The sequence below is a fragment of the Paramisgurnus dabryanus genome, chromosome 6 (genome assembly GCF_030506205.2).
Source record: "Paramisgurnus dabryanus chromosome 6, PD_genome_1.1, whole genome shotgun sequence".
Lineage (NCBI taxonomy): Eukaryota > Metazoa > Chordata > Actinopteri > Cypriniformes > Cobitidae > Paramisgurnus > Paramisgurnus dabryanus.
Window position 1 is genome coordinate 35,715,997 of NC_133342.1, and position 12,060 is coordinate 35,728,056.

A 12,060-nucleotide genomic window follows, 5' to 3' on the forward strand; every position below is an offset into this window, starting at 1 on the left:
GAAGTTTTGTAAAGTCCATGTCATTCTGAGATAGAAAGGAGGACTTTCTGTGAAACAAGGGTGCTTGAGGTGCCAGTAAGCAGGGAGGTATTGATGATATGTGTGAGTGCCAGTGTGAGTGTGTTTGATATGGCTGTAAGAGATGGGAGGGAATTGGGTCAAGGGGGCAGGTGATGTTGTGGCTGGAGAGAAGTTTAGTAACTTCAGTATGTTGGATTAGAGGGTTGTGTATTCAGAGGTGTGTGGTCCTGAAAATGGGTTGCTGATGCATGATGTTTTATCAGTAAAGAAGTTTGTGAAATCATCAGCTGACAATGAGTGGACACCCAAATGTGTATCTGTTACTTACTTGACTTTACCAATGAAGCTCAGGGTTCCCTTACTTTTGTAGATATACTAATTCCCAAAAGCAGAACAGTACAGTAATATATAAAAACTGGAGATAATAAAATAAGAAAGTCATGGTTCACAGAAAAATCTGAACTGCTCAAGGGCTTCACAAACTTCCAAGAAGCATTGTACAAATTGAATGGCCTCAGGATGAGCAAATTAACAGTGAATTAATTTTCATTTTCTGGGTGGTGTCCCTGGTTCTCTGCTGGTTTAACTAGCAGCATGCTCACTCTTTTGCAAGCTATACAGTTATAAAGTGGCCAAAACTCTACCACCAAAACATACCAACAAACCAGCCTGAGCAGAAAACAGGTGTAGGTGAGATTATCTGATATGTAGCAGAGTGGTTAATACGGTTTGGCTCTGTTTGGGGAAAAAGCACCGTGGGTGTGTTTAGTTGCATGACACATTAGTATGGGGTGGGATAATAAAGTGTTTTAGGCTCTTAATATAAATACTTGTACAGTGAGTTGAGCTGCTCGGTTTGTTAACATGAGCAGGAGAGCTCCCAGGGCCAGGGCGACATCACTGCCTGACTCAGACCCAGGTGACAAATCAACAGTGGTCCTGAAGAAAGAGATCGGACTGCTCAGTGCATGTGGTATTATTATTGGTAAGTTTAAGAACTAGACATTTTCAGTTTTGCTTTATGCAGGATGAGGATATGGTTTGTAAATACGTTGCATACTTTGTGATGTACATAAGTATGTTTGTGTCTTCTGAATGCAAGCTGCCACGGTTTGTAAAGTTTTGTCTAAAAATTTAAGCCTAAGCAGACTCATTATTAACGCTGTGTATTTTTGATTCAATGGTTTCCACATGTCTGATTTTTACACTTTGTATGCAAATTACTCCAACTATTTTTTCTTTATTTATTTTATTAATGCGCATTACATTTTATATGGTAGGAATACTTACATTTACAGGATCTTACTTACATTTTAGCCTCACCAACATGTGTCTGCGGGTTACAATGTTTATGGGTTGATGCATGTTTTGTGTATGTGTTTTTGGATTACATCATCACTTCACTTTTTCTAGATCATTGATGGTTCCCTCAGGGCACACATAAGTTATATGTCAGTAGTTCATGGTAGTTTTTGCTCCTCTCAATAACACATAAAAGTAAATCTTTACTGTAAAATAATATACTGGTAATTTTCTTTATTAATTAATAATTTTACAGACTGTACAAAAACAGCTGTAAAAAACAATATGTAAAAATCCGTATTAATGGGATAATTTAATATCTGGAACAATTTAATTCTGTCATCATTGTCTCATCCTTTAATACAGTACATTATGTACTATTTTAATGGAGCTTTTTGCATTTCTAATGATCTGCTTATCTGCAACCTCCTTTAAAAGTTTCATCATCTTTTTTTACTCTAGAGAGCTGCTGTCTAGTTTCATTTTGACATCCCTTAAACAAAGTCATTACATTCGTCAACAGGAATTAACAATAAACATTCATAATATGTCACCGACCATACTGGTTTACACTATCTCTCAAAATTTCAAAGCAAGACCAAAAAAATCTTTAAAAAAAAGATTAAAATACACAAATGCGACTCTATTAAAGGTGATGGATGTCAATTTCAGCTGCATCTAGTGGTGACCAACAGCCCACCCCTCAATTTCAAAACGCATATCATAGCCGCCAAACATGTCATCGTCTGAGACAACAGCTGCGTCTGAAATCGCATACTGTGACAGTAGGTACTGAATTAGAACAGTATAAGATTAATGAATTTGGACATACTACCTCCCCCATGTTGATACATCATGCGGCATACATTGTCATAACAACAAGTTAGTCGTTAACTTAGTCGTTAGTGCAATTTAACCAAAAGGGACAGCTGTTTAATAGATGTATTTGCATTTGAACATTGCCCCTCCGTCTTCTTCGTTGGATAACTACTCTTCAGGGGTATCACAGGATCACCTTGGGATCATGCCGGAAGTAATAAATCATCCGGGTACTCTTCCCCCGCTGAATACTATATACTACTCGCCTTGCCTACTGCTTTTTGCCTACTGTTTAGTATAGAAGTAGGCAGTTTCCGATGCAGCCAAGGGACGAGACACACTCTGTAAAAAAGTTTGTATGTTTAGGTTTAGAGACGACTTCCATGTGGACCCACAGTGTATAAACCGGCTAAACAATACAGTTCATTATATAGTTATGTAAACTAGTTAACAGGACATTATCTTGACATTAATTCTGTCTGGAAATCATTCTAAACTTACACAATGCACCTTTAAACACAGACGTCCTGTCCATGTTCTCGCAGGTAACATCATTGGTTCCGGGATCTTCGTGACTCCAAAGGGTGTTTTGGAAAATTCTGGTTCAGTTGGTGTGGGTCTCATACTGTGGCTTTTAACGGGTCTCATCACTGCTGTCGGTGCCCTGTGCTATGCTGAACTGGGTGTCACTATCCCAAAATCTGGGGGCGACTATTCCTATGTAAATTACATCTTTGGCGGGCTTGCTGGGTAAGATTTATTTATTTTGTTTGTGCCGTGCTGTATTGATCTTGTGTGTGTGTTTTGTAGAAGGATTGTGGGGTGTTTTCCTCATTCAAACATGTGTTTTTGAATAGGTTCCTAAGGCTGTGGGTTGCCTTGTTGGTCATCTATCCAGCTACCCAGGCTGTGATTGCTCTCACCTTTGCCACGTATGCATTGCAGCCTCTCTTTCCATCCTGTTTGCCTTCAGATAAAGCCTTGAGTCTGCTTGCTGCAGTCTGTCTGTGTGAGTAACTGTAATTTAAATCACTTCATTTATGGATTAGTTCTTAAAACGTTTGGCGTGCTTTTCAGCTATTTTATTAAATCATGATTTGAAACTAGAAGGGAAAAAGTCATCTGTGCAATATGAAAATAAGATATAGGCAGATTTGAAAGGTTGATGAGTTTTTTTTATTGCAATATAGCATGATGATAGTTTATGTGTGTCACATTTTGTTTCTCACAGATTTGCATTAGTTATTTGCACATGATGTAACCGTTTTATTATATTTTATCGTTATTAGATTATTTGAATAATTACAAGCTGAGCCATGAATCATTTAAGACTTTAAACCAGAAAATTGGCTTTTCATTTACCCTTAAGGAATTGGTTTAGTCTTAATTTTAAATATATAATACAGTATGAACTAAAACACGAGGGCTTTGTGACTCATGGTGTAAAGTGTCTGCAGAAGTTTTAATTTTGTCGGGTTACATTAAATGTCTGAAAGTATAAATCTTCTGAACTAAAATCTAAATCAAGGGTCTCCTGTTTGTGAGCAAGGGCTACCACAATGATATATTAAAAACTCGATATATCGACAAGCCCTTTTCCCCTGATTACAAGCCAGTGAAGCAGTTTTAGTGCAATTTAGCACCATTTTTAGAGCTGGGGTGGACATTCTGGGTCCTGGAGTGTTCTGGGTTCTGGATTGCTACTCCTTTGTCTACTCAAAACTTTTAAACAATATTTAAAATGTTAAAATACATGTTAACATACATAAAAGAAGCACGCAGGCACCACGTTGGAGACCACTGGTCTAAATCTTTTGGCTGTTTTTTCTTTTATCCACAGCCGTTATTGTAATGTTTGTAAATGCATTCAGTTAAGAAGTATTATTTGAAATCTTTAAATAATTTTTTCAAAAGTATTTTTTCTTTTTTGCTTCATTTTTGCTGTATGCACTGTAGATTGGATCAACATATATCCACTGAACATGTTTAACCTCCTAAGGCATATGTGGACATCATTTTTTGTTGTTGTTGTTTGCACCATAATACTTAATTCTGTGTAACTGGAACCTGTTGTACACAAACACAAATACACTGCTTCATGTTCAAAGCAAAATATTTGGTTGTTATATTTATTGGTTCTTCCCAACCCCAAAATAGCTGGAAGAAATCTGAAAAAAAGACAAACCAAATCTTAGGAGGTTAATATGATTCATTATGTGAGGATTTGATTAAATGTTTGTATTGATGATTAACACATTTTAATCTCTTCCCTAAGTGCTGTTAACTTGGATTAACTGCTTCAGTGTTCGCTGGGCAACACGAGTGCAGGATGTATTTACTGCCGGAAAGCTGCTTGCCCTCGGTCTCATCATCATTATGGGCATCGTGCAGATCTGCAAGGGTAAATATCAGTGCTTTTATTATATTGTACATAAATGTGGTTTTCTTTCTGCATTCATTTCAAGTTTAATGTACAGACAAAAATCTTTTCCATATATACTGACCAATCTAAAAACAAAAGTTGCTAAATAGCACTTAAAGTGGTTTACTGGCTCTTCGTAATCATATAGGAACCATGAACTTTGAGTGCATAGGACATATACTTTTACGCTTAAAGTGGTTCCTCGGCTGGATGATATTGACCAAAAATCCCATGCAAGTTGAAGTCTCATGTGATGCATCACAATCAACTTTATTAAAACAGTGTAGGATGAAAATAAAATGTAAGACCATGTTTGAAAACATACAGCTGCCCATCATGTAAGCTGGTTGGAAAGCTTATGTCTGACCTCAGTGTTCATTTCTGGCAGAGCTTATGTTGCAAAGAAAGAGGGTCACATCAGATCATACCGATATAGACGCTATTGTCTCATCCCATATCCTGCTGTAAAAAATATCATATTAAAAACTCGATATATAAACCACCCCGATTCCCCCATGATTACAAGCCAGTGAAGCAGTTTTAGTGCAATTTAGCACCATTTTTAGAGCAGGGGTGGACATTCCTGGAGGGTCAATGTCATGCAGAGTTTAGCTCCAACCCTAATCAAACTCACACCTGAAAAATCTAACCAAAGTCTCTCTTTTCAAACGAAGTGCTCTCCTGTTTGTGCCTCCAGGTCATTTTTATTGGTTAGAACCTGCAAATGCATTTCACCCTCTGCAGCCGTATGAACTTGGGCACATCGCACTCGCTCTCCTCCAGGGCTCCTTTGCTTATGGAGGCTGGAACTATCTAAACTATGTAACTGAAGAGCTTATTGACCCCTACAGGTACACTGTCATGTACAAATACAACATACGCATGCGTACCTTTTAAGCTTTTATATCAAAATGTTTTAATCATTTGTCTTGATACCATTAAAGGTGCTGAGTATGTAAAACTGTATTTACCTATAGATGACTAATAAAAGCCCTTTCATGGTAATGACATATTGTGAGCCTCAAGCACGATTGTTTCCTCCTTCATATGTTAACCTTGTGCATGCAAAAGACCATGGCCAATCTCAACACAAAACCAACTATGATGTTACAGTCGAGATGTACGCCCCAACATTAAATTACACATTAAATTAAGTACAATGCTGTTAACAGGGGCATCATGCACCAATTTCTTTAAGGGGGCACAGTGTGCACAGCTCACAGAAATTTGTGGATACACAGACATCAAACAAAATATGTTATAGAGCTTTCAATCTTTTCCATGGCACTTACATTTCTAACAATCAGAACAATCTTCATGCAAAAACCTCCAAAATAAAAGTGTTGACTAACTTTCATATAAAATACTATTCAACCAGAATAATGACATATTGGCATCATATTTACATCTGAAATGGCATGTTTTGTTTATTTACGTTTTGTTTAATGACTTAATGCATTTTGCACAACAACTGCATTATCATATTTTAATGAATGTAATTTTAAATCCATAAAGTATATAAACAATGAAAATGACACAAGCTATAGCCACGTGATTGATTTTAATGTTCAATAATGATCAAAATGGTAAAATTATTAGAGGAACGCATTATTGCATCAAATTTTACCTCATATGTGAACATGTGTGATTCCACGCTCCCGTGAACTCTGGCGAACTTTGGCGTTGTACCAGGTTAACTGCACATTACCGTACTGGGGTTTGGAAACGTTGTGAGCATTTCTTACACGTTTTAATTCCTCAGATAGCAAAATGCAGCAGCAACAACAAAGCTCATGAGCGCGCTCAGACGCTGATGACGTCTGACTGTAGCGCCTGCTGCCAGAATAAAGTAATGTAACACGATCAAAACGTCAAAAATCTCCGAAAGTGACAAGGATGTAGCACAGAATTAGCACACGCTTCTTTGATTTTGAGGTTGCATGCAAAATCAATTTGGCTCAAAAAACAGAGGTTGCACGTGCTCCCTCAGTTTGAATGAGCATGACGCCTCGGTTGTTACAATGCTGAAAACAAAGTTGTGACTTCTGAGTTAGCGCTACATGCTAGTTATTGCTATATGCTAGCGTTTTGCAGGTCCATACTAAAAAAAAAAAAAAAAATTACCATCCACTAACAATCTCCAAACAATTGATTATTCATCAAATTCATTGTCTTTATCTGATACAGGCTCAAAAATAAGGTCTGTTTAAACACACACACACACACACACACACACACACACACACACACACACACACACACACACACACACACACACACACACACACACACACACACACACAGAGTTACTGAAAGAGCTGCTCTGAAAAACCGCCAATCAGAGCAGAGCTCAACATTATTATTCATGACCTTTTTAAATAAGGTAATAGACCATTTTAGTCTCAAGGCAAATCCTAGGGTTGTAAATGGACATGTAAAACCATCTCTGGATCATTTTTGCACTTAATAAAGCCACCTGCCTTCTATGTAGATATCAGAGAACAAATTAACATATTATTTCAATTCGTTCTTTGGCACCTTTAATTCTATACTGTATGTATAACAGATATCTTTCCAGTATGAGGAAAAAACCTGTAGAAAAGGAAAAACACAAACAACGTTTTAAATATCTTATGTTTCTCCTTAACAATGGTTGGTTTAAAGTTGGGTTAGTTCACCCGAAAATAAAAACTAGCCCATAATTTACCTTAATTTCATATAACCCCCACATTTAAAGTTATATATTAAATTATATCCTGATGCTTAATGCATTGAATGGTGCCATGGGTCTCGTGAGTATTTGTCATGCATCATTATAAAATGCACACAAGACACACAAGAATGTTTTTTTTTTATTATTACTTTAGGGTGAACCATTACTTTAAATGGAGAGCATATGAAGATTTACTACTCTGCAGTTTCAAAATTGTCAGATTTGCAAACATACGCTAACTCTTAGCTTGTAACTAGAGAAAGTGAAAATGTATCTAGGCATAGCCGAACAAGGCCTAGGGCGCCACCAGCTGCACGAGGCGCCAAAGAGCGCTTATATATTTTGACTGCTGCTTCACTGATTTGAATGAGTAAAAATGAGCACTGCACAAAAATTTAAGATAACCTCTGAATGTCTTACACACTAAATATTATTCACATTGGGATGCTCACTTCAGAACTGAAAATATGATATGCACAAGACAAGAGCAGCACAACTTTTTCCAAAATATGAAATTGTCCTCCTAAAAGCTGGGTGAAGATGGAAGTTTTTTGTATGTTATACTGCATGTAAAATTGTATGATCTTGTTTGGTGATGGCCAATAGGGATTTCGCTTGTGCATTAAAATGGCCCTGGTCTGGGCAATGCTATCAATAGTTATTTAGAAAACAATGGATTTGAAAGGAAGTTGATACTTAGCAGAGATGTATAGTAACGAAGTAGAACTACTTCACTACTGTACTTAAGTACTAAAAGACAGTATCTGTACTCTACTGAAGTATTATTTTTTTCTCCTACTTCCACTTTTACTTCAGTACATTTTTTCTTTGAGTTTAATACTTTTACTCCAATACATTTTTTATGTGCTGCATAGTTACTCGTTACTCTCAAATGTTACGAATCATGGTCACATGGTGGTCTGAACCAATTGGAGATAGTAAAGGGCGACCCCTCCCAACCTCTCACTCACAAATATGAGCCAGGGTTGTTGACAAATGTGAAGCGAAGAGAGAACCAAAGTGCGCGAGAAAGACAGAGAGAGAGAGAGAGAATGCGCAAGAAAGGGCGAGTGTGCGTGAAAGAAGGAAACCTAAATTCAATGAAACACCTTGTACCTTTACGTATTACCATTTTATCGACTAATATTTCATAAATTCTGAATTCTCTATCGCCATATCAGTTAAATTAATCTGACTTATCTGAACATTCATGTCCTTGTACTCCTGCTACAGCCAAAGGAATTGTAAGTGTCCTTTAGCTTAAACATTTGAAATAATATAAACAATATTATATTCAAACTTTTGACTGTTTTCTTTAATAACTACATTACACAATACTTGTACTTTTACTTTCAGTACTTGAGTAGTATATTTTAAAATAAACTACTTGCAATACTTAAGTACAAAGCATGTTTAATACTTTAGTACTTCCACTTAAGTGCTGTGCTTAAAGAGCACTTCAACTTCTACTCAAGTCACTTTTTTGATAGAGCACTTGTACTTTTACTCAAGTCTGGGTCGCTAGTACTTTATACATCTCTGATACTTAGCCATCACACCAACACCACTAGGTCTCAGAGTTACAAAAGTGCAACCTCTAAGAAACATTTTTTTCTCGGGTCATTTATGAATAATTTCTAATAATAAAAGAATGAAGTTTGTCTATACTACCAGATTCATTCAATGCTTTAACTCTCATTTTAACAGAAATCTGCCTCGTGCCATCTTCATCTCAGTCCCGCTGGTCACTTTTGTCTATATTTTTGTGAACATGGCATATATTACAGCTATGAGCCCTCAGGAGCTGTTGGACTCCAATGCTGTTGCTGTGGTGAGTTCCTCTGGCCCTGTATGTTGCCTTCATTACAACCAGTAAATTCAATGGTTTATACATCCGGTTATGCCTTTACTAACCCATCTGCCACTGTTGTCAAATTTCTAATCTGTATTTGGCACGAATGTCTTTCCTTTTTAAATTAATTCAGACATTTGGTGACAAGTTGCTTGGAGTGATGTCCTGGATCATGCCCATTTCTGTGGCTCTGTCCACCTTCGGGGGGGTTAATGGTTGCCTTTTCACCTCATCAAGGTCTCGTTTTTCTGATTTACTTCTTAAGTTTGAATAGCGTTTTTGCATTGAGTTTTGTGTTTAAGGGGCGGTTTTCCCGGACAGGGATTAGACTATTCCTAGACTAAAATAAATGTAAGAGCTGTCCCAATTTGAAAACAACTTCGACTTACATATCCTAAAATACTTCAGAGCCCTTTGTTTTGCCTCAAAATGAACACAGGCAATGTTTTTATTAAGGCATGTTTGTAAAAACTAGTTATATTTCCTAATTAAACTAAGCCCTAGTCCTGGTTTAAGTTAATCCCTGTCCAGGAAACCACCCCTACATGTGTTAATCAGGATGATTGACAGTTGTGGTGACTCTCAGGTTGTTCTTTTCCGGTGCAAGAGAAGGACATCTTCCCCGTCTGCTGGCAATGATTCATGTGAACCGATGCACTCCCATACCATCTCTTATCTTCACCGTGAGCCCTTGTCTTTTTATACATAAATCTAAACTAAAACTGAAGCAGATAGACATCCTAAACTTATGTTTTTCTTTTCGATGTCAGACCAGAATTACTGATCACTATAAAAATTATATTTATACCTTTAAATGCTCTCTAATCCCACTAATAACATTTTAATAATATTTTGCAAATTAACTGTTTTGAAAATTGGGTGGCCACATTTGTATCCCACTCCATCTTCTTGTTTCTTTAGGAAATAAATCAACATTAATGTTAAAAACCACGCTCATCAATTTGTTGTTATATTGGGTTTTAAAACAAAAATGTTTATAAATTTGACCTTAATTGTGTACAATGTTGTATTGTAATCAAAGGTGTATTCTTGTTTATTTTGTAGTGTATATCAACTCTGCTGATGCTGTGCACCACTGACATATACACTCTCATCAACTATGTTGGCTTCATTAATTATTTGTTTTATGGAGTCACTGTGGCTGGGCAGATTGTGCTTCGCATTAAAGAGCCAGATATCCACCGTCCAATAAAAGTAGGTCTGAATATAGTCATTTATTTATTTATTTTATAGTTGTGTTATTGGTTTTCTGATATTAACAGCTTTAATTCCACAGGTGAGCTTGGTATGGCCGGTCATCTACCTGATTTTTTGGGCATTCTTGCTGATCTTCTCTATATACTCTGAACCTTTGGTGTGCTTTATTGGTTTGGCCATCATGCTGTCAGGTGTTCCTGTGTATTTTATTGGCGTCTATTGGGAAAACAAGCCCAAGTGCTTCAGGTCTTGTATTGGTATGCTAATATCTTTAACATTTATCTTCATGTTTAATTCAAATAAAATAAGAATAAAAAACTGGAAGATGATTACGTTTAGTTTCATTCTAGATGCATGCATCTGTTAAATAATGTCTACTTTGCTCCCTTAAGATGATCAACCTGCTGTTGTCTGTCTTCATAGATAAAATGGCATTCTTGGGCCAGAAATTGTGCATGGTGGTGTATCCTGCTGAGGATGAAGGCAAAAAAGATGATGGTGAGGAAAAAGAGACTGCTGAGTAGATGTCATTTTACATCGATGGATTTCGACTTTTCTGACATATCTGCTTCTGTGAAAATGCCAAACACAGAAAAGCATGGAGACATAAAGACTTAAAGTAATAATTCACCCAAAGGTTATACTAAATAATATCCTATATGAATATAATAACCCATCACCACATTTCTTTTTCCATGGATGGATGCGCTTTTTAGGGCTTTAAAAATCTGGCACTATCCAATGACATTATAAAGCTGAAAAGAGCAAGGATATCATCTTCATTGGTGCAATACTGCCATCTACAGTGTATGAAATGCACTGAATATTGTATTACAAAATAATTTTGTACGGATAAATGTAGCTTTGATTCGTCTCTGGTGTTGTGACCTCTAAAAGTGTTTGGGTTTTTTGTAGATGAAATTCATTGTTAATTCAACAATTGTTAAATGCTTGTGATGAAGCTATTTATTTTATCTGATGAATAACTCATGTATGACGTTTTGAAAATAAATGCAATGCAAACAGCATCAAAGGGGACAAAAACAAGCAGGAAAAAAACTGTCTCATGTGTCTTCAACAGGATGGATTAATTGTGTAATTTAGAAGTAAAGCACTGAAGCAGAACAACAGTGCCTGCTGCTAACTGCTGAATGTCCACACCCTGCATTCAAGTGACATCACAATAAACTGAATATACTGTTACTAAACCAGTGTTTCCTTGTTGAAAGTGTCTGTCAATGGTGAAGAAGATAAACCAGCAACACTTGTTGACTAGAAAAGTAAGATTTTATTTCAAACTGATTTTTAAGCACACAAGCCTTTGGGAGAAAAGGAAGTACTGAGAACACTATTCATAGCTCATGCATTTTTGTTTATTTAATTTTTTTATCATGTAATTTTTCTAAAGTGAGAATTACAGGATGGTGGTTGATAGTTTCGCTTTTAATATATTCCCTGTAATTGAATGAAATAACCAAAGACTTTTGTGCACTGTTTCATTTATTTAGTAACCTAATATTAATTGGTAATTTATAATTAAGATAAATTCTTTTATTTGATTGTTTATTAAAAAACGAAATGCAAGGGACTCAGCTGTTATGATATATTGTTAATAATAATACTGCCATATCATCATAATTCTACATTTTATTTTTATTATTTTTCTCTTTGCCTCTGATGGATCGTTTTGGTTGTAATTTGTTAGGCTTTCAT

The 12,060-nt window shown here is 36.3% G+C and overlaps 1 protein-coding gene across 2 annotated transcripts; it reads left to right on the forward strand.

Annotated features, from left to right (window-relative positions):
• Positions 1–806: 806 nt before the first annotated feature.
• slc7a8b (solute carrier family 7 member 8b) lies at positions 807–11,558 on the forward strand. Of its 2 annotated transcripts, XR_010542014.2 has the most exons (12): positions 807–1,006; positions 2,688–2,892; positions 3,000–3,151; positions 4,418–4,543; positions 5,262–5,415; positions 8,985–9,108; positions 9,263–9,366; positions 9,716–9,812; positions 10,195–10,344; positions 10,427–10,604; positions 10,771–10,966; positions 11,064–11,558. XR_010542014.2 is itself a non-coding variant. In XM_065277081.1 (11 exons), the coding sequence occupies exons 1-11, from the start codon at positions 886–888 to the stop codon at positions 10,869–10,871; spliced, it is 1,512 nt and encodes a 503-aa protein (XP_065133153.1). In that variant the 5' UTR covers positions 808–885; the 3' UTR covers positions 10,872–11,557. The 2 variants fall into 2 exon arrangements, 1 of the variants encoding a protein (XP_065133153.1); XM_065277081.1 differs by having other exon boundaries at positions 808–1,006; positions 10,771–11,557.
• The last annotated feature ends 502 nt before the right edge of the window (positions 11,559–12,060 follow it).